Source organism: Telopea speciosissima, chromosome 2, assembly GCF_018873765.1.
Source record: "Telopea speciosissima isolate NSW1024214 ecotype Mountain lineage chromosome 2, Tspe_v1, whole genome shotgun sequence".
Lineage (NCBI taxonomy): Eukaryota > Viridiplantae > Streptophyta > Magnoliopsida > Proteales > Proteaceae > Telopea > Telopea speciosissima.
This window is the reverse complement of record NC_057917.1, coordinates 62,182,817-62,206,981: the sequence shown is the minus strand read 5'-3', so window position 1 is coordinate 62,206,981 and position 24,165 is coordinate 62,182,817. Positions and strand designations below refer to the sequence as shown.

At 39.7% G+C, this 24,165-nt stretch overlaps 1 protein-coding gene across 2 annotated transcripts; it reads right to left on the bottom strand.

Annotated features, from left to right (window-relative positions):
• Positions 1-556: 556 nt before the first annotated feature.
• LOC122650289 lies at positions 557-24,165 on the bottom strand. Of its 2 annotated transcripts, XM_043843673.1 has the most exons (11): positions 23,400-24,165; positions 22,699-23,135; positions 21,945-22,418; positions 21,516-21,817; positions 9,823-10,557; positions 9,462-9,740; positions 9,106-9,267; positions 8,059-8,994; positions 7,721-7,936; positions 6,247-6,507; positions 557-1,293 (listed from the first exon to the last, which is right to left on the bottom strand). In XM_043843673.1, the coding sequence occupies exons 1-11, from the start codon at positions 24,050-24,052 to the stop codon at positions 949-951; spliced, it is 4,800 nt and encodes a 1,599-aa protein (XP_043699608.1). In that variant the 5' UTR covers positions 24,053-24,165; the 3' UTR covers positions 557-948. The 2 variants fall into 2 exon arrangements, with proteins under 2 accessions (XP_043699608.1, XP_043699607.1); XM_043843672.1 differs by having other exon boundaries at positions 22,699-24,165.

Sequence of the window (24,165 nt, the reverse complement as noted above, 5' to 3'; positions counted from 1 at the left end):
AGGGGATAAAGGTCCAGCTAGGTTTCTAAGAGTTGTACTCAATAAGACAAGAAGAAGACTTCAGGAAACATTTCAAAACAGTACATGAAAATGGCTAAATCAGTGAGGGTTGAAAGAGAGGAAAATAAGTAGATGATACTTAGAACCAACCCTTAAAATGGCTAGGGTATCCTCTACTTGTAAAGTAGAAGTGTATCTTGGACATACCTGTCCAAAAGATGCATCTGCTGAATTGATTTTTTATATAAAAATTGTTACCTGTTCACCACCTCCTCCCAACGGTTAAAACAATGTTCTTGAGAAACTTAGTCGAATGATGGCCGGTCGATCACCTGTTTTTCATCTGTATGCAACTAGCTAAAAAATGCATGAAACATGAACGAGAAGTAAAATTAAAAGCTTTAACTGTGCCAGTGTCAACCCCCCCCCCCCCCAAAAAAAAACCCTGAAGAAGTTTCTAGCAAGAAAACCAGCATCCACTTGAACCTTCATTATAAAAAATAATGGAAAACACAAAACAAGAAATACCAAAAACAAAAAATGGGGACAAAGCTGATGGCACAACAAAATTCCAAAATTTTCCAGATATGCTTTTTCCAACAAAAGAACGAAATGTGGCATTTGCAACTGCTAGTTCCCTTGGATTTTCCACATTCTTACATTTGATTATTACAACCCTATTTTCCCTTCCCTTACTATGCATTTCCCCTTTCTGTTATTTATTTAACAGACCATCCCACGGTTCTACCAGTTCAAATGCCAAGAGATGACTCTAAAGAAGGCTGAAATGAAAATATGAAATATTAGAAGAATTGAGGGAAAAAAAATTGGTGGAAAGCCCTTTCACGTGGAAATTTCACTGAGCTCTACCGGTAAAGAAAAAATACCAGCCAGATGAAAGATGATCACTGTGACTTAATACAGAACTACAAGATTCTGCAACTGGCTTCAAGTAGGATTGAACCAAGGTCTCGCTGCACCATTCATGTGCCCGTTGCTGTGGATCCCGACACCATTTGGGATGAGCGAAGGAGGCAATCCAACGGCCATGGGAGGTGGGGCCATAGGATACAATCCATGGGAGTGGGGAAGAGCATGGGGGCTCACTAAAGGGCTGCCACCAGCACCCCCTTTCCGTTGTTGGAGTGCGTTGATCTGCCTGAGACCTTCTTCATGGATACGTGACAACGTTTCCAACTCTTTCATTGACAAAGCTTCCAAGCCCGCACCATAGAGGGGGGCATGTCGTGACATCTCTTCTTGAAGAGAAGCCTCAAGAGTATGGATATATTGCTGCAAGACAACAGCAGTCTTTTAGTTGAAACATTTACACGTTTACCAAAGTTGCAGGGAGGGAGAAGAGTAACAGATGGACTAAGAGACAGCCAAGTGGAATTTACTGATTGCAATCTTTATAAAAAAATAATAAAGAACTTCAGATTGCCTAAAAAATAAATCTCTCTCGTGCAACTGAAAAACCCAATCTGTCCCTTTGCGCATTCGGTAAAAATTGTGAAGAGAACCACAAAGAAACACCATAAACAGAAGAAATTCCATCAAGTCATCAAGATCCAAGCTCATTCATCAGTGAACATGTAAACATCCTTTCCAAACCCCCCACACTTTTTCTCATTCTATTTGAGTTCATATTAGGACTATCTGACATGCAGACATACTACCTCATTCCACTACAGAAGTCCCGGCATTAAGAATAACGTCTAATTGTGCTATTTTGGAAGAGAAAAAATAACATAATAACAAATCTAAACAAATGATCTAGGACATCTACAATACTTAGCATCCAAAAACAATAAACAGTAGCAAACAAAAAAAATCTGGACCAAGTACCATCAAAATCTTACAAGCCACACAACTATTACACAACATTTCGGCCCATCTAGCACACAGCCAAGATCATCTAATCAAGATGATGATGCATAAAATCTTGCATGTCATAGTCATAATTTAAATAGTTAACTGCAGCATTTTTCTGGTAATAAACATTTTTGGTGATGTCAATAGTGTAGACAAACTTATTTGTACCACAGACCTGTAATATTTCACTCAAAACCAACACTTGAGTTCTTGGAATAGCTTGATTAAATAGTCTTTACATCAAAGAGCTCTAGTACTTAATTAAGGTGTCCAAAACCTATGGATTATACAAGCAGATCAAATCTTACTATTCAAGCATGCAAAATAGCATATATCAAAAGGTACTGATCTCTTTAAGGCATTAAAGATGGTTTTATGCTTAAATGATTGGAAAAATGTGCATCAGTGCTTTAATCCATCATTCTACTAATTCCAGTGTGTTTAGATTAAATATTTCCAATTCCACGAGGTCTACTAAATATTTCCAGTTCCACACAATCTCAAAAAATATTTTAAAAAATCAAAATTTAAAACCTTGCCTAGAAAGCCTCTTGAATAGGAAGTCAAGAAAGTCCACTACGCTGGATGGTGATAGTGAACAAATATCAGCTGGCCAGCTACCTTTTATAGAAATATTCATTTTAGGAGACTACCCAGGTATATGTACTGTTCCCAAGAGTTCTATGATGAAGGTAATTTGAGGAGCAATTCTACCTTGATCACCTCAAATCAACAGAAAGAGGTCCTGAAGAATTGAAAGATTATCATTCCATTAACCTTGTATGAAACACCAAAATGTCCTTGTCTCAGAATCATATGAGGGCCTCAAGGATCTAATGTAATCACCACTGTTAAGAGTTAGTACCGTAAGGGTAGTTCTGGAATTCTCTTTATTTCTTAGTAGCTTATGTGTATATTCATATAAGGGTTTACTTGTAATGGCTTATGCTATTGTCCTAATAAATATGAAATTGCTGCTACCGATTGGTATAAGCTATTCTCTCACTATTCTCTATTCTTCTCTTCTCCTTTGTTTCCTCCTTTCCTCCTCCCACTAGTCGAAATTGCTGGTTGTCTAGGTCTAAAACTATCATAAATACAAACTGCTTATATTTGGAAAGAAAACTTTAGGTGGCATTTAATTGCAGGAGTATAAACTCAACGGCAACAGAAGGAAGTTCAAGGCTGATCATGTAAACAAAGACTTCATAGAAGAGAACAACCACAATTGACAATATTCTTCTGCTTCTTTATTAGTTTTGATTAATGAGGTTCATGGCTGATTCTTTAGAAGTTCTGAGGGCTTCTGATAAGGGAAAACCCATTTCCCTTGTTTATTCTAGCTACAAAGCAGAAGATATAATGAAAGAAGGGCGGCTGAAGGAGACATGCTAGAAGGCTTATTCATGGCAGGCAAGAGCCTGGTATTTCTCACAGTTTGCAAACATCCTTGTACTGAAGCTTCTTATTCTTAATTATGGACCACCCAAAATCCATTGGTGAAAAAAGTTGTTCTGAAGCTGTTACCAGCTTTGCCAAAAATTAGCTAAATGGAAAGGGGCAATATAAATGAGATCCCCAAGCTTAGACTGCAAAATGGTCATCCTTCCATCTTCTTAAAGGAGTGCATTTAAACAAAACGCTTTGTTTGATATTTGATCATAAAATATGTTATGAAGAAATTGACATCGTTGATAAGCAGCAAAGTCTCAAAAAGAAAAAAGTTGACTATAATCAGCATGCCAATTTATTTAATTTCACTTTTCTAGTGTTAATTTTCCATGCCGAATCATCCAAACTGCGTCAACAGAATTTCTTTCAGAAGGATAAGAAGAAGCATCAAAATACCACCTTGTGGGTTGAGAACTGGTGATGAACTCCCAAAAGATGAGGAGGTTTAGAACTTTGACAATGATAAAAACCTGCTGTGCAAGTGACCAGTAATTTGGTGTATAATATTCTAGTTACCGGAAAAGGTCAAACCAAAGTTTGGAACCTTGAATAAGGTATTCAGTCATGTTGCTAGTTTATGGAAAAAGTCTAGAATGAAGATATTGCCAGTATTTCCTCGGAGGGAGGATCTCTCGCCTGAACTCATTATGGGCAAAGGGGGTTGATACGAAGACAGTGATCCGGGAGATGGAATGACGATGTCCTAACAAGTCGACCACCAACTCGGACCCAAACAGGCTGTTGATGGTCCCTCTGACATGGAATTGTGCCTTAAAACACAAAATCCCAGTCAGGTCTATCTCTGGGTAAGAAGTGTCAAAAGGTAGGGTTAGGGACGAGATGGATAGGAAAGAAGAGGGTATAGAACAGAAAGATGACAAACACACCCCTCTGACAGAACATAGAATCAGAATCAATCAGACAATGGTTAGCTAATTTGAGAACAGAGTTAACCATATTCTGCTGGGATAGATATACTTCTTTTTTTTTTTTTTGGAGGGGGGGGGGGGGGAGAGCAAAGAAGAAAGATGGACTGTGTTCTGATGAGATTTCTATTGATAAGTGAAGTTACACGTGTCAAAACCTGGGTTGCAATTGCTTGGCAAGAGTCATGCTGTCTTAGAATAAAAAATCTCATAGTATCCCTAGTTCCACTTTTTTAACACCCCCCTAATGGGATCTTTATAGTAAATAATGCTATTATAGGCATTCAGGAACCATCGTGAAGTCTGTGTTTATTTTATTTATTTATTTATTTATTTTTACGATTCATGAACACAATTAAGAACGGAGGCTTTCTGTCGATGAAAACAGTGCTATAGGAGCATTTAAGAGACTTTGCACCCCTGATGATGTGATGCAATCTACATCAGGCAGATCACAACTAGAAAACTAGATTAATCTAGTCCTTTCATGAGGTTAGGCTATGTGATACGCTTGTTCCTAAAAGGGCGTACCCAGTACACGAGGCTTGTTCCTATAAGTAATTAATATTCCAACCCATTCTTCCATTCAGATGCTCCAACATATCGCTGCTGGGTCTGTTTTCATAAGTGTGTGAGCAGAAGCTATATGCGGAAGAATCCTAACCATAGTTGTCAAGGCGTCCAGGCAGATTTTTTTGGGGTCTAGGTGACTGTCTCTTTAGTGTGATCGAACCCAGTTTGGCCCTTATTTATGTCAAAATATTATTTAATTCATTTACTTAAGATATTATTCATAAATAAGCAAATACCCTCTATTTAAATCTAATAAAAAGAGTTACAAAATCAATTTCCAAAAGGATAAAAAGTCAACATCCCCATTACAAGAACAAAAATTGGTTTCAGCGGTAGGTGAAACTTTCAACTTTCTAATGTTGGGGTTTTTCTCAAATCTAAAAATTCCATAAATCTTAATATGCTAAAACATTACTACAAACCAAAAGAGCGATAAAATATTCATTTGTTTTGATATCTAAAAAATATATTTTCATTCAGAACGACTTTGACAGCATTCATGCACACCAAAAAAGGTTTGACTGGAACATAACTCTTTCACTATAAATCAGATTTAAGCAACCTTGGATTTGTTGGAAAGCTGGTTTTGTGCTCTACCTAATACAAAAATTCTTATGTAAAAATAAAATCATTTGACCACTCAAACTTCATAGAAAACCAGAACATTTCTCTAAATCGAGAGCAGTTTAATTACTTATAGATAAGAACATATTTTCTAAGAATAGTATATAAACCAAATGTGAGACTAGGTATACCAGGACATGACCAATTCCAAGAACAGTATAAACCAAATGTATGTTTTTATTGTTTCAAACTTCCAATAGCTTGCTTCTTCAGTTCTGACGTCTTCTAGTTCTGTATCGATTTTTTATGACTTGATTCGACTTAATGCTGATTATTGATGACTTGATGTGGCTTAATGTTGATTTTTGATGATGTAAGGTATATATTGTAGCATACTATATAATGTTAGAAAAGAGGGGAAATAAAAATTAACACTTGGGTGCCTTGTCGCCTAAGCGCTTAAGCACCCCTCCACCGCCTTGGGTCGCCTTGCAGCCTTTACAACTATGATCCTAACTCTTGTTAAGCTCAGGTTACTCCATGGCATAGACTGATTCATCCCATGTCTAAGGACAGATCACACTTTCAGGCAAGAAGACAATCTAAAACTAGATACCTAATGTACTATATTTGTGCAAACTGGACCTTGGAGTGAACTCTCATTACACAGGCAATTTAGCTGCTGTCAACACAAACATTTACAAGGATTATGATTTTGAACTAGATCACATGACAATAGTAACCATGGAATACCAACTGATGTTAGCTACACAAAACCATGTTGGATGATACGCATATGCACAACAACTTAGAACTAAGCATTAATAAAACCTAAGAAATAAAGGAGGAAAAATACCTGGCAGGCATGTAATTTTGCTTCCATCCCATCAATGAATGCCTCACATCGAGCAACCTGTTCTTCCTTCTCCCTCTTTTCTCCTTCAGTTTGTCCAACTGTTTGTGTCAAACGTCTGACTTCGTCCTCAAGGGACTGTCGGACTTCCTCTCGAGTCACAGTCTCAGTGGCATAACGTTTGAGTTCTTCATCAAATCTTTTCCGTGCAGCTTCTGCACTCTTTAACCTTTCAGCTAGAGCATTTTTCTCTTTCACTACTCTCTGCACCATTAGAAGAGAGTATTCAATATTGTCATCAATTCAACTCCTAAAGATGACATCATCAGTCAATATTAACAGCTAAGAAACAGAATTTTAAATCATTTATCAGTAAATCTAGAATTTTAAATGCATATCTCAAGAGAAAATACTAGTCAACCGACACAACAGATTAAAAAAAAAAAAAACAAATAAAATGGTAGACAAGAAGTATGTGAAGTGCCAACTGAAAAATTATGCAGAAGCAGAACTTTCAATACTCAATATCAGCAAAAGCAAATCATTACCAGGATGACTACAAAACATTAAGATGGAAAAACTTTTAGTTAACAAATCACGAAAGGATGACCATGAAAAAATACATTAAGAAAAATGTCGCACAATGCAATTTCTGATATGAAGAAAAAATCCCCAATGGACACTAATAATTTGAATCCTAAATTGCTCGTGACAAAAACAACCGTCAGATTGAAATTCTAGGAGCTATTTCATCTAAAATGAGATAAATAATGATTGAAATCATTGAATCATTACAGAACTTCAGTGCCATCTCTGTATCAAGAGACATGTACTTAACTTCATAAATGGCTTTTCTAATTTCATTACATTCCATACAGAGATATACAGCTCTCTTTGAATCATATTTTCTGCCCCTTCTTTTTTAATTATTTTAGGAGTGCATGCGCGTACGCTACATAGTTGTAAAGGCAGCACCTAGGCAACAAGGTGGCCATGATGCTCCCAAACAAGACCCAAGGGAGGAAAGGGAGGCAAGGAGGCAAAGAAGGGGGAGAAGAAGAAAATGGAGGAGGGAGGAGAAGAAGACACACCAGAAATTGGCATAAAAATATGGGAAATATGATGGTCAACTCAGTCACCTTGGCCTTGCCTAGACATCACCCAAGCATCATGGTGGCTAGCCATAACCTTGGCACCTTGACAACTATGATATACTACAACCTTCTTAAAAAGGATAAATGTATAATTTTCGTAATTTAATAAATAATTATGCAAATATGCAAACCAATCAAGAGTAAGAACACTCAAGGTAAGGGTGTAACTAATGCTCCTCTAAGATCTTTTAACCATCCAAAAGTTGAATTTCTCTGGAGAACACAGGTTCCATGTCTCCATGTTCTAGCGGAAATCTAGCTCACTTCCAAACTTAAATAGCAGCAGAAACATTTGTAGGAAAGCGAGATGAGATATATTTTACCTTCAGCTCATCACGCTTTCGAGACTTCAACTGTGAAAGTTGAGTCTCAGCGTCATGAAGACGGTCCTGAAGAACCTTCTTCTCAGAGGAAAGCTTTGCAATTTCATCATCCCGTTCTGAGCGTAGCCATTCAAGCTGATTCTCAACTTCTTGTGTCTGTTCAGAAAGCTCCTTCTTTTCCCGAGCAAACCGATCCATTTCAGCCCTCATCTCAGCCTGCCATTCATTTGCCATTCATTTTCATAAATAGCATGATCTTGCAAAATCACTGTACAAATTAGCAGCATATGATAACAATTCACTAGCAATGTGGGCAATAGAGATGAGAGATCAGGTACCTTAAGACGGTTATTAGTTGCCTCAGATTCACTCAGCCTTTGTGACAACATAGCTTTCTCTCTAGCCATATTGGAAACTTCAGCTTGTCTTTCTTCGCGAGCACGGGTATTTTCATCTTCACTAGCACATAACTGATGCCAAAGAGCAGCTCGATCCACATTGGCCAGCTCAGTAACTTCCCGCATCATGCTCAGAACTGGCATGGCAATCCCTTGTTCTTCGCGGACCAAAAACACCAAAATATCCAAATCTAAGTCTACTTCTCGACAGTTATCAGTAGTGCTAGTGGCCCGATCAATAAGCCCTTTCAACATCCTGACTCGATATCCCTCATCAGCATACAGTTTAAACAATATAGCATATAGCATCCTCACAAACCCTTGCACTTGAGGGTCCCTAGAGAGAGCCAATGCTTCAGCAAGACCAAGAACAGGAGCAAAATCATCTTCCTGGACTGGCAATGACTCATTGATCTTTCCCTCTACTGTATCTTTATATTGAAAATTCTCAGCAACAGATCTAAAATTAATACCCAGACTTTGAGCATGGCGTCTTTCCAAGACCATGGCTACTGACTGAGCCAATATGGCCCCACGAGATACGGCTCTCTCAAAAACTTGAGAAGCTTCAACAGCAAGGCAAGGTATGGATAACATCTCTATCAGGATATAAACATCAGCAAAATGACGACCTGCATTCACAATCTGCTCCTCTACCAAATGCAACCTTTCAGCAGTAAATTCATTTTCACCATACAAAAAGAGCCCACATGGTGTTGTTAAGCAGCAGTCATCGAGCTCACAATCAGAATCTATCTCCCTCAACATTGTTTCAGCGACATCAGCCCACCTACTCATGGTTTTGGCCAGAACATCCAGGACACTAAATGACACTTCAACTCCCAAACTTTTCAGCCTAGCACGAACCATTCTGACCTATGAGGAAAGACATAAGAGATTATAATAAATAAGATAGGAAATTCCAAATTGGCTCATAAGAAAATTAACAAGAAAATCCAACACGAAATTTCAACTCTTGATGCATACTGCTTGAGGAAGATGCTGGCATTGAGATGCAGCTTTAAATATAAAACTAATGGTTGCTGCAAGTGGTTCATCATTTGAATCTGTCAACAGCTTGAAAGTCTGAAATAAGACACGTTCCCACACTTCACTGCCAAACTCCAATTGACTAAGGGCACCCAGAACCTAGAAGAATAAATAAAATTTTATTTAAACTGGGCAGACCAAACAAAAAGATAAGCAAATTAATCCAAATCAAAGTTATATGACTATACATTCTCTAAATGTTAACAACTAAAACAGTCAATTTCTAAAATCATATCCCAGTAAATGAAGGGAAAAGGAAAAGAGAAAATAAATACGCAAAAAATCTTCCTTACTGGCAGTCGAAATGCAGGCTCGGCATCTGGTTTTTGAAGTCGATCCAAAAGTGCACAAGCAGCAAGTGGATGCTCTGACTGATCAACCAATTTGGGAACCAAAGAAACTAGGTCTGGTTGCAGATGTTTAGGGGCTTTATCAATTACAAGAGCAATCTTTTGTGCAGACTGAGGCCTTCTACGTGGCTCGGGACCACCTTGTGGAACAGCACCATCTATTGTTCGCAGGGAATTTACAATTAATTCCAAGAGCTCCTCAGACTGCTCCGGGCACTTTGTCTGAAGAAGCAGTGGGTTCAGCAGTTAATACCTGGAAATCAAGCTAGGAAATCCCATCTAAACTGAGTACAAGTTCATGTACCTTGGAAGATCGAATGAAACCATTGTCAACAGGAAGGCCCCCTGCAGATGTCTCTGGAGGAGTAATAGGCTGTCCAGGGACAGCCTTTCCAGCTATATCACTTCTATTCATGTCCGAGCTTTGTACTGCATAGGTATTAGTATTTTCATCTGCCCCAGAGTCTAACCTCTCATATACAGGAGATTGCACAGATTCCGTCGCTCCAGTTTCCCTGCAGGATTCTGATGGACTGCTGGCTCCATTGTTATCTGGGGAAGGATTTGAGCAGGTTTCAGAAGAATCATCACCAGATCTTCCTTCCGAGGGTTGGCAGCATTCAACCATTATGTCTAAAAGTAAATCAATGATTGCCTGCTGCAAAACTTTAACCCCCATCAGCAGATTCATCACACTGGGAGAAGATTCATCTGTCCGTGTGACCTCCTTCTTCCCATCATTACTGCTAGAGAGTTTGGTGGGGAGAAGCAAGCGCTTTACTTTAGCAGGGTCATCAAGATAGACACGAAGCCCAGTAAGAAAACCAGCTATTGCACCAGCATCCATTAAAAGCTTTTCCCTTAAAGTGACCTGTGGCTGTGAAGAATTATCTCCATATGTAAGGTGAAACCCTGCTCTAGCAAGAAGGTTTCTAAAGATGTCTTCCTCATCACCACTAATTCCTTCACTGTCTTCAGAATCAATAAGCTCATCAGGGTCAGTCGACAAAGCATCTTGATCATCCTCAGAAGCCAAAACCTGACCAAGGGAAAACCAGATGTTGATCATTGGTATAACAAAGAGAAATAAACAATAAAAATAGTTAACCCGCTGTTTTGAAATTGATAAATTTGAACTAAGTATTAAAAGAATCTGTACAATAAACAAAAACTATACTACACTTGATTTCCTGGTTAAATAAATTAGGACAGTATAACGAGCTACTATGTAACTAACAGCTGTTAAAGTGGGTAGACATCAAAACACATTTCCATAAAGTTCCAAAAAGTAAGCACTTAGTGCTGCAAGTGATAGACTAATATGTAATACTTGGAGCATACTCTGCATGAGAAGATCCCAGCAAGTCAATGGATAGATCTTGAGTACATCTGCAAATTGGTCCAAGATAACACAACATAGCCAGCAAAAAGTAATTCAATCTCACAAAAACAACTGAAACTTAGTTTTTGGATTCCCCCCCCCCCCCCAAAAAAAACACAATTTTGGGAGACCTGCATCCTTCATCAATATGGCAAACTAGAAAATATATATATATATATATATATATATATATATAAATATAAATATAATAGCAAACAAAAGTAATCCAGAAGCTTTATTATGGGATATGACCCTCTCTTTACACATGACCTCCCTCATAACCATAGTTGTCAAGCCATCGCCTAGGCCGTGCCTAGGAGCCTTGTTGGTGTCACCTTGTTTTTTCCCCCCTCAACCGCCTTGGGTTGCCTAGCTGCCTTAACAACTATAACACAAGCCCTCATAGCTACATACCAGGATATGGACAAGTAAACATGGATTCCGTCAACCCAAAACCCCAGCAAGGTCATCCCTCATCATCTATCAAGTTATTAGATCTTGGCCCCTCATGGGTTCAGATATTTCTAGAGAACCTAATGGATCTAGTACTCATATAGTGTGAAATTGGCAATGAACTCCTATAAATCACACACATATACTAACCATAACCAAGTCCCCTTCCAAAAAGAAGGGGTTCAAGGAAAGATGGAAAGTCTCAAACCAAAGATAAAGGCATCAAACTCTAAAAGCAGACTAATACTTACAAGAGCAAGGTCTCTCAATGAACTACCATCAAAATAGAGATTAAGGGGTTGGATATGTTGTGACCATGGAACTACATCTCCGAGTTGTCTCGGTTTCGAGCCTGGCCGAAACGAAATCCAGGGTTTCAACCCATATTTCAACCGTGGTTTCAACCCAGGCCCCAGGGTGGTCCAAGGTCAAAACCCAATGTCAAAACCTCGAAATGAGATCTGGCACGGTTTTGGGCCTGACTGAAACCAGGTGTGAAACCAAGATCTTGATCCTTGATGGTGGCCAAGGCTTTTCGAAAGAATATATGGAGGAGCTAATCACTTCCCCCACAATCCTTCAAGATGTAATCAAAACGAATAGTCTAAAAAATCTATTGTAGCTGCCTTGTCTAGCCAAGGAGGTCTATAATAATCCTAAATTCTTTAAAGACGATAAAGAATGTGTGCAACTACCCAGGAGCTTACCTTGCCACAACACAAGCAATCATATCATGGGCTACAATAATCATGCAGAGAAATCAGAAATGCATGCACGCACGCGCACACACACACACTAGCAGGATGGTAGGGTATCAAAGGGAGAAAAAAAAAATTTTGGGGGGGGGGGGGGAACGGCCATTGCTAGTGGCTTCATATTATTGGCTACAGTCAAGGAATACAGATAATGATCAGAATTCAGAAGAGGTGAGCAGGGTATGAAAATCACCAGGCCCTTACCATGGACAATTTTTGGCTATGAGGTATAGCGTATGCTTGCCAATATATGTTGTCTTTACTAAGATCCCATTTGTTCTAAAATTTTAAGGTGTTTGAGATCATCATCGTCAAGGCCCCTCCTAGGCATCTAGGCACCCCTTGCTGGACGACACCTTGGGTAGCCTAGGTGCCTTCTTAGTGTCGCTTGGGCATCCAGCCCCCCCCCCCCCCCAACACCCTGGGTCACCTAGTCACCTGACTCGCCTTGACAACTATGTTTGAGATAATACGGAGATAACCAATCAGTTTATCTAGTAATATAGTTTATTTGGTCTACAGGCATTGAAGCAATAGATTTTCTCAATGCCCTAACAGACCTCTGATGCAGTTCGATATCCAAAAATATATGGATCTCAAATGCAAAACAGCCCCAAGGATGTACTGAAGTAGAGAACCAGAAAACAGAATAATAACCCTGTTCAATACTTGAGGCAGTCAATAGAAAAGTAATAAAAGTAGGGTATCGTAGGGGAGGGAAAGAAGGAAGAAATAGATAGAAGAACTGTTTGGGACGGTGACGGGTGAACATTACGTGAGAACAGTACCTTAGAAGAAAAGAGGAGAGGGTTAGAGGAAGAGCTCACAACTTACACAACTCAATTCTCAAACCAAAACAACTTCTATTCAGTCACTATTTTCCTAGGGCTGGTTACATCTATTTATAACTAATCCCAAAAGCTTATGATTGGCTTAGGAAAGAGCTTATATCATCCAACCAATAGAAAAGCTCCAATCTAACCCATTAATTTTTTTTTGTGTGCAAATCTAACCTATTACATCATCCAATAAGAAAACTCTAAACTAACCTATTACATCATCCAGCCATGGATAAGAGAATGTGAACACCTCCAGCCTCAATTGTTGACTGCAGAACGTGAACACAATGTGAACACATGTGAACATGTCCAACCTCCTTATGTCTGCATCAATATTTAAAAATAGGAAAAATTACACAATTGCCCCCAACTTTTCAATCAAAAGACTATCATGCCCTGACATACAATATCTGACCCAATGCAAATCAAAATTAATCCCAGCCACACGATCTGAATCATGGATTGCTTCTGCATTATTTCCCCTTGGTTCACAAAAACTCATCCCCAAGTTTTTTAGAATGGATGCAGACTTTCTAGCAAAGGATACAGCTAAAAAGGGTTCCTCCTCTACTTCAATTGTTTTCCCTTCTCATATTCAATTGGAACTTGAGCGGGATGTTTAAGGCAGACCGCGGTATCAGTTCTCTAGTTAAATCTTTTTACTCAAAGGCCTCTTGACATTCTCTCGTCCAATGCCATGGTTGGATCTTTGTTAGTCTGAGTTGTTCCCTGCTGATGGCACTGCCGAAGGTGGGGCTTCTCAGGCTAAATCGTTTCTTGTATTCGTCTGGGTATGCCTGGACATTAACTTTATAACTTTTTCTTATTATAATTATATACTTACTGACCTTTAGCAAAAAAAAAAAGAATAGAAGGATCTTCAACGCACGACCAGCAGCAACCATCTTCCTCAAACTACTGATGCCTATGACAAGCAAAGAGAATGTTGTTGAAGCTACATCTTGGAAGACAATCAAAAGATCAACAAGTTTACGCTCCTCCCCGGGTTGCTTTTCAACAACAATTGGTGCCACTTCGTCCTCCGTAACCGATGGCTCATCTTCTTTCTCTTCCATGCACTATTCAACTGATATTTTGTCAAAAGCAGCATCGAATGTTCGAACGTGAGCAATGGCTGACTTCATAGGTTCTCAAGTTGTCGCTGAGATTAGTCAAGATTCTCAATAATCTTGTGCAAGTTCTCTAAAAAGAAAGCAAACTTTTTGTACGGATCCATGGTATAACTGTCATATCTGGATAAGCTAGGGTAGGCTCTGATACCAAACTGATGCAGTCTGATATCCAAAAAGATATGGATCTCAGATGCAAGACAAACCCAAGGATGCACTGTAGTAGAGAACCAGACAACAAAATAACCTCATTCAATACTTGTGGCAGTCAACAAAAAGTAATGGAGGAAAAGAAGGAAGAAATAGATAGGAAGATTGTTTGGGATTGTGAACAATACCTTAGAAGAAAAGAGAAGAGAGGAGAAGGGTAGGGAAGGAGCTCACGTCACACAACTCAGTTCTCAAGCCAAAACAACTTCTATTCATTCACTATTTTCCTAAGAGTGGTCAGTGGTCACATCTAATTATAGCTACTCTCAAAAGCTTGTGATTGTCTTAGGAGAGAGTTTACATCATCCAACCAATAAGAAGATCCAATCTAACCTATTACATTATCCAACCAAAAGGAAAACACTAAACTAACATACTATAGCATCCTACCAATAAGAAACTTCTAGCCAAGTATAAGAGCATGTGAACACCTCGAGCCGCAATTGTTGGCTACAAAATGTGAATATCTTCAACCTCCTTACGTCTACATCAATATTAAAAATAGAAAATTTACATAATTGCCCCCAACTTTTTAATCAAAAGACTACCAGTCCTAACATACGATCTGAACCAATACTAATCAGATTTAATCCCAGTCGTACAATCTGAATTGTGGATTGTTCCTGCATTACTAATTATTTCCCCTCGGTTCACAAAAAACTCATCATCAAGTTTTTTAGAATGGAAAGATCTTCAAGCACGACTAGTAGGTAGCAACCATCTTCCTCAACTAGTGATGCCTACATAAAGCAACAAGAAGTTCGTTTTTGAAGCTGCAACTTGAAAGCACAAATTTGACTGCAATCAAAAGATCAACAAGTTTATGCACCTCCACAGGTTGCTTTTCAACAACTGGTGGCACTTAATCATCAATGTCTCTTCTTCTTTCTCTTCCACCCACTATTCAACGAGAGTTATTTTGTCAAAAGCAATGTCCAAACATTTGAATATGGGCAGTGGCTGACTTCGTAGGTTCTCAAGTTGTCATCAAGACTCGTCAGGTTCTCACTAACCTTGTGCAAGTTCTCTTGAAAGAAAGCAAACTTTTTGTATGGATCCATGGTATAATGGCCATATTTGAATTGGCTAGGTCCATGGTTTTAAGTTTCAATCGAAACTTCCAAGACGTATCGGTTTCGATACTAACTGAAACAGAACAAAGGTTCGATGCTGGTTTGGTCCAAGTTTCGACCTTGTTTTGACCGGTTTCGATCGAAACATGGATAAACCATATATATAATTCACAAGTTCTGTATTTTAACAGGTTTCGACCGAGAAGACCTTGTTTTGCAAGTTTCGACACTGCTCCTTGTTATTTTGCCAAAAAAACTCAGTTTTTTGCCAAATCAATTGATTTCTGTCCACTTTTTTGCGTTCTACTCATTCAACCCTTCACATGTTGGGTATGGTGGATATGCTGGTGAACCATCCTTCGAGAGCACCGGTTCGGCATTTGGAGAGCATGGTAGCAAAGGTAGTGGCGAAGGTGGATCTTCTACTTCATTCCCCAGCAACAATTATGGGGGTGAGTCAGGTGTTGGGTCATCTTTCATCGATAGCATCTTCGTGTATCCGGCCCAAACATTTGTGCCAGGTCACTCAGTTCCCGTGTCATTGAGCTATTCTCTAGGTTGGGATACCTTCAGTATGTTGATGATGAGGCTTATCGGTGGGCTGTCATGGACTATCAGAACAACTGTGCACAAAATGTGTCATAGGATACATAACTGCTGCATTAGGAGCATCAACGAAATCTTCAATCACACACAGCTCATGGATTAGTCTCACCAAGAAACTCCATGTGGTATTGAGTGGAGTGTTGTATACTTGTATTTCCCTAACTTAATACATGTTTTGATTGTTTTAATTGCATATTTACATTTCCAGTAGCTAAATTATATGTAGTCAGTATTTATAATAGGGGCTAGTATACGACAATATTCAGCGTACACTAGCAAACTTGGGTCCAAACCACAATACCATTTTGGGCAGTTTTTTGTGAAACTAATTCATGGAATAGGTGTGAAATGGTAAAATAGGCAGCACAAAAAAATGTCAAAAAACCATATTCTGGGTTCGATTTGCCCAAAAAAATCCCAAGTTTCAGTCGGAACCTGGGAAGTTTAGGTTTCGGCCAGGGTCAAACCTGATCGAAACCTGAAACCTGGAACCTTGGCTAGGGCAGGTTCTGATACCAAACTGATGCAGTCTGATATCCGAATAGATATGGATCTCAGATGCAAGACAGACCCAAGGATGTACTGTAGTAGAGAACCAGGAAACAAAATAACCTTGTTCAATACTTGTGGCAGTCAACAAAAAAGTAAGGAGAGCAAGGGATTGTAGGGGAGGGAAAGAAAGGATGAAATAGATATTTGGGACTATAAACAGTGCCTTAGAAGAAAAGAGAAGAGAGGAGAGGAAAGGGGTAAGGGAAGATCTCACAGCTTACACAACTCAGTTCTCAAACTAAAATAACTTCTATTCATTCACTATTTTCCTAGGAGTTTCTACATCTATTTATTCCAAAAGCCCATGATTGGCCTAAGTGAAAGCTTACATCATCCAACCAATAGGAAAGCATCAATCTAACCTATTACATCATCAGCCAATAGGAAACTCTATACTAACCTATTACATCATCCAACCAATAGGAAAACTCTAAAGTCTAAACTAAATGTTTCAACTTTTCTTGGCCAAAAATTCGGTATCTCACCTAAATGACTTAAAGTCAATTATATAAATACCATGTTTCAACTTTTCTTGGTTGAAATTTCAACCTATTCTGTATAAACTCTACCTGCAATTTGTGAAAAAAATAGCTCCAAAACACTTATTTGCTCTAAATCTTACCGAAAAAACCTTGGAGCACTTGGATTTGATGCTCAAGAACAACATGGAGGAGATTTGATGCAGATTGACCAGCAGGTCCCTGGTCGAAATTCTGGGTTTATTCAAACCCATTGATTTCTGCCCCAAAGATAGTTATCGTCCAGCAGCATAAAATTGGATTTACTCCAAGAATTAAAGAGGAGATCGATCAGTTACTTAAGAGTTAAGGAGATATTTTCTATCCTATTTCCTAGTATATCAACAACAAAACAATAACAACAAACACAGCCTTATCCCAACTTAATGGGCTCGGCTACATGGATCCAAACAAACAGAATAGAGAAAACATAGATATACGGAAAAAAAAAAAAAAAAAAACAAGAAAGATTGGAGAAGAGAGATGGGGAAAGAGATGAGAAAAGACAAAGAAAATGACAAATGGAAGATTGCAAATAAATAGAAAGATGAAAGCTAGTAAGAGGTAAAAGGCACAGCCCAACACGTTCAGGATAATCTGAGCTAAATGGGGTCTGCGACATGGATCCTTGCCCTCCAATAGGCTCTGTCCGAGGTCATACTTGGGACCAGACCTAGACTATGCATGTCCTTCCTTACCACTTCTCTTATAGTCATTTTAGGTCTCCCCCTAGCTCTTTTAGCTCCTTCAATCTGAATCATATCACTCCTCCTTACTGGGGCTTCCCTAGATCTCCTTTGAATGTGACCATACCACCTTAAGCGACTCTCTCGGAGCTTGTCATTGATTGGTGTAATTCCCAAGTCCACTCTTATATGTTCATTCCATACTTTATCCTTCCTTGTTTTTCCACACATCCACCGTAACATCCTCATCTCTGCTACACAAAGTTTATCAATATGACACTTCTTAACAGCCCAACATTCTGCCCCGTACATCATGGCCGGACGAACAACAGTCCTATAGAACTTTCCTTTAAGTTTTAGAAGAATACGTCGGTCACACAGCACTCCGGACGCACCTCTCCACTTTATCCAACCCACTTTAATTCTCTGTGAAACATCATCCTCTATGTCACCTTCTTTATTTATGATTGATCCCAGGTATCTGAAATAGTCACTTTGTGGTATCTCTCTTTCCTCAATTCGCACCATCTCAGTATCCATCGAGGTGTGACTAAAATTACACATCATATACTCCGTCTTCGTTCAACTAATCTTAAAACCTATTGCTTCCAAAGTTGACCTCCACAGTTCTAACTTAGAGTTAATCCCTTCTTTTGTCTCATCCACCAAAACAATATCATCAGCAAAGAGCATACACCATGGGACCTCGTCTTGAATGTTCTTGGTTATATCATCCATGATAAGCACGAAGAGGTAAGGGCTTAAGGGTGAGCCCTGATGTAATCCAATCGTAATTGGGAATTCCTTGCCCTGACCTCCCGCAGATCTCACTCTAATCACCACACCCTCATACATATCTTTAATGACATCCACATATTTACTTGACACCCCCCTCTTCACTAGGACATTTTGGATTATATCTCTAGGGACTCGGTCATAGGCTTTTTCTAAGTCAATGAAGAAGATTATGAGGACATTGATTAGAGGGTGGACCCTTGGTGCAACGGTTAAGTTGTTCCATTGTGACCAAGTGATCACAGGTTTGAATCTCTGGAAACAGCCTCTATATGAAACAGAGGTAAGGAAAATACATTATGACCCTCCCCAGACCCCGCAGTAGCGGGAGCCTTGTGCACTGGGTATGCCCTTTTTTATGAGGTGATTGATTAGTTTTATTTGGAGAGTGTCATTAGCTATTGCCAGCCTGTCATGAAGGGTTTATTTTCCAGAATTGAACAGATATTGTTCAGCTCTATTGGGAGGAGATTTCACGACCAAGTGGGCCTCACAGCCAGCTAGCTAGTGAATACAAACTGAAGACTCAATTGCCAATACGTGGAGGACTCCTACAGCTGTTATAATTAGTTTTATTCGATAGGTTTCTATTGGGATTTGTTTTCGTTTTGGTTTTATTAATAAACTTATATGTAATCTGAAATTAGATGGTTAGATAGACTTAAATTCCTAGATAGATAGAATTTTTATTTGGTTTTTCTTTAAATATTTGTAATAGCCATTAGCTGGGGATGATTGAGATAACGAATATTTGAAGTTTTCTTCATGAAGCTGTGTGATTCAGTTGAGAGGTGAGATACCTATGGGTAAGAGGCCCAGGAGAGAGTGAGAAGTTCAATCCAAATCTATCCTTCTACCTTTCTTTATTAATCAATTTGCTTGTGAGAAATCTGTGTCCTGAATCTACTGCAATCTGAGATCCATTCGAAGCTCTAATTGGGTGGTTGCTATCCCTGTTCGATTGCTGAGAAGTGCTACTACTGATATCTTAGTGATCCTGATGTGGAATTAGTTACTAGTTGTGGACTGATTCTACATTAAGAATTGCTGCCCAACCTTCCTTGGAGGAGATTTGAACTTGAAGGCCCGGCACTCGTTCAATATTAGGATGAACATATAAGGATAGGGGTGACTTGGTACTTGGTAGTTGTTGGCTTGTATTGTTAAATGTTGACTCAAAATATATTTGACTCTATATAACAAACAATCTTAGATGTATGATTTATGAAATGGTTCATAATTTGATGTATTTTCATTCCTATTGCTTATTTAAGTTGTTCTACTTGAATTATATGTGCCGCAATACTAAAGTTGGTGTGGAATATGTCATGTCAGTATACACATACAGCGTAAACTACTACACTACCAATCTAAGGTCCTAAGTCAAACTACCATTTTTGGTGTGATTTTTAAAAGGGGTTCCACCATGTTTGTAGGACCTAAAATAGGCTGTCTTACAAGTTTCATAACCTAATTAGGTTATATGGCCCCTGAAACCAAGAGCTAAAAAAAACATTAACTCGGCCGAGATCCCGGCGAGTTACCGAGACAATTTGGTTTTTGGGCTGACCGAAACCAGCCAAGATACCAAGACCTCAAACCTTGGTTTTCTCCCAGATTTGTTTTGGGAGACCATCCCCCTTTGAGACTCTTTTTTTTTTTTGGCTTCTTTATTGCTTTCTTGTCCCTTGTGGGTATTGTTGGGGGGGTTGGGTAAGGAATGTGTTATCTTTATATTATAGCTTTGGGGGGTTGGCTAAGGAATCTGCTATCTTTATATTAAATCTTAGGCTGGCTTTTTCCAGCTCTGTTGTTGTGTATTATTAGTGACGTAGATCGAAGCATGAAGAAGACAGACAGAATTAATGAATGAAATTTAGAGGCATTCTTGCACTTGATTATGAGAGTAAAACCCCTGTTCAACAACAGGGATAGCTGTGGGTGAGAGACCCAGGCTGAGAGAGCCATTCCCCTTCCCCCCCCCCCCCTTCTCTTCTATCTTCTTTTCTATTGCAATCGATCCTTTGTGCTGCTGTTTCTCTGTTGATCAATACAAGTGCAGTGAAGAATCCTTTGAAGGCTGCAATCAATACCCAAACACTCCAAGTCTGTTGATGCTGCTGTTGTACCCATCGATTGAAGACCTATGCTGCTCCTGCGAGTTGTCTCTCGCTGCAACATCAGAGTGGGATATCTCCACATTCCTTCATCAAAACCTGCAGAGTTTTGGACCATCACCTCACTCCATCACCCCCTCCATTCGATCCCCACTTCTACCCCATTCCATTGGCTAGAATTCTCCATATTCACAAACCTTCTATTTTCATTCCTCCTTTATAACTTCACTTCTGTCCATAAAAATTACACCAAACTTGCTGCAGATCACCTACTCCACAAGGCCTCCACTCGATCCTCATTGGAGCCCAAACAAAGTGCCAGTTTGTGAAATAACCCTTAACCTTTTATTTTGGAGTTGCTAACAAAGTGCTGGTTTGTGAGATAACCCTTAACCTTCTATTTTGGTGTTGCTGCCATATCTTCCAATTCAATAATCAGAACCAAGTGAGACTTTCAGCAGTGCTTCTACTCCATACAAGCACCAATCGACCTGAGTTTGATCCCTTTCCAATGGCCGGTTTGGTTCTTATTTACTAAGTTACTAATTCTGATTTTGTTTCTAATTTGATGTTCTGCTGCAACCTATCACCGATCCTACTGTAGAGTGGTTCTTAATTGAACCCCTTCTACATTAATTAGCCTATCTTTTCTTGTCAATAAAATTCTACTACCTATCCAAAATAAAATAAAAAAGCAACCAACACTTCCAGTAACAAAACATCATTTAATGGCCCTTTTCTAAGCCAAGAAGATTCATCTAAGAATCAAAGAAAAAGGAAAAGCTATTAATAAGGCATTATAAGCCACAAGGAATACAATGGAACAAATAATGACAAATAGAAGGTAAAGACATGAACTCTTCAAAAATAATTTATACTAACCTCGAGGTCTGAAAACTCAAACCACGGGCAGCAATCAACAATCTCGCAAACAAAAACAACTGTGTCGCGTACAAGAAATCCGGCATCTGCTTCCAGCATATCAGAGACCTTCATGAATTGGAGAACAGAATTATTCCATGTCTTTGTACAGATAGAGGACTCTTTCCACACAGTTTTGGCAGGATTCTTTTGATTCACCATGGCCATCCTGTATCTGACCCAAAAATTCTTGTCTGGGTCACTTCCAACTGATTGATCACTCTCCAGATATATACAGATAGTGTCAAAGGATTCATAAACACCTGTGCATTATGATTTTGCAATTAAGTAGAAAGACAGCGACAACTTGTTTGATTACAAAAAGACTGAGGTTCTACAACTGCATATTTAGTTAAGAACTGGAAATATAAAATAGTATCATCTACTTACCAATACGAAGCTCACATCCACCAGCCTGAAAGAATTTGCTAAAGATCTTTCGGGTTTCCATTATTTCCTTGAAGGCTAAGAAGTTCTCCACCTTCCATGTAAATGACCCTCTTTTCCCAACCCCATCAATTTGGGAACCAGCATTGCTTGTATCTGACTCCCGACCAGAAAAATCCTGCATTATAGAGGTCTCCTTCAAGATAAGCACCTCTGCCGAGAACACAACAGTGTCTTGAACAAGAAACCCAGAGTCCTGATCAAAGAGACTGGTAAGCGTCACAAACTCACGCCAACCCCAGTCCTTTGCAGCCTTGGAGTAACGGTTCTGTGACTCCTTTGTAACAGACTTGTCCTCCATTCTCTGATTCACAACCGACAACCTATGACTGACAAAACAGCTCCAGTCGCTGGAAGTATTTCGGGAATCTGTCACTTCAAGAAATACCGAAAGGTGGCATGGTGGCTGAGACTGCCCTGATGGCATCAAGTGCAAGTGGAAATTCCATCAGTTTTCTTTCCATTTCACAGCCTAATTAACTAAAACAAGGTGGTGCTTGAAAAAAAAGTTGCTTAGCAGGTGAGACTGAACCTAAAAGCCACATCTATATTCAATTCAGTAATCATCAGCACTAAATTTTCTCTGTAACACAGCAATGCTGTAGAAAAATGGTTCGTAAAGCACATATGACATTAACTAACTGAACATTGTATTAAGATAATAAAGCTAAAAACCTGAACCAAATTGCGGTCTTACCTCTGGGATAAACAATAAGGCGACAATCCCTGTTACCAATCTGAAACCTCCTGCTCTTGACACACAGACCCGTAATCTTCCTCTTCTTAAGAAGATCCTTCAACCTGGTAAAATTCTCAATCCTCCAAGTGAACTTACCCAGATAGCCATCGGACTTCCTTGCTCCGCCAATCCTCCCTCCAAGCCAACCTCCATTCTTAGAGAAGCAACTGGACTCCTTAATCACATGAAATGATGCGCTGAAAACAGCAATATCATCGACAAGGAACCCTGATTCCGGCCCGATAAAGTCTGACATTTTCATGTAATCATTCCAACCTAAACTAGTATTATCCCCACTCTTATTATCCGCTGCGAAGCGTCCATAAGAGTCTCTGTGCATGTGGTTAAGCCCAGGCTTCTGGTTCAACACCGACATTCGGAACAAACACCAGCAGCTCCGGTCGGGAACAACGGACTTCTCGGTGTCCTTGCTCTCCAAACACATTGACAGATACTCAACCCCATTGACAGAGCTCTGGTAGACACTAATCCTAAGATTACATTCCCCAGCAGGGAAAACAGGGCTCATTATCTTCTGGGTTTTGATCATCTCCTTAAACAGACTGAAATTATGAACCTTCCAAGTGAACTTCCCATTCAAGACGTCGGAAACAGGACCGGAAACGACAACCGAGGAAGACGACGATGAAGACTGTAACTCATTGTTATCACGGGTGAAGGAAATGGATTCATTCAATACGAGGATATCGGCAGTAATGAGAACAGAGTCGTTGTTGAAGAGGAAACCGGCTTTGGGTTCAAGAATTGAGGAAGAAGGGGTAAAGTCGCACCAACCATGAGATTTCTTCTTGCTTGAGAATCGATGCCACGAGTCTCTTTGAATGGACTTGGACTCGTCGAGATGGTTAACGATGGAGAGCCGATAACTAGCGAAGCAATCCCATTTGGAAGAAGAGGACCCCCGAGGATCCATGATTTGAAGGTAAATGGAGAAGTAACCAGGGAGGGCTTGAGAGTCTCCTTTCGGGTATACGAGTAGACGACAGTCGTACCCACCGACCTCGAAGTAACGGCTCCATAGTGCCCTAGCTTTCACCTTGGGGAAATTGACGACCGTCCATCGACACACCGCCGAATGATCTCCACGACGCTCCACAGAGACCGATTCTTGACCGCCCCCTTCCCGGGAACCCGCAGGTTCTTCCGCAGCTGATATTGATACAGAGGCCGTCTTCTCCGATGCCGTCGCCGCAGGCGACGTTGACGAAGGAACCGCCACCGGTTGCTGTGGTGGGTCGGAGAAGGCAGAGTTGGATGACGATGAAGCTGCTTCTGCTTGGCTCGACTTCATCGGATATGAAAGAAGAGATGGAGATAGGTATAGGGGGCAGGGGAGAGAGTCGTAGAACCCTTCGGTTCCTCGTTCTGCTTTTTTGGGTTTCCTAACTCCGTCTTTGGTTCTGA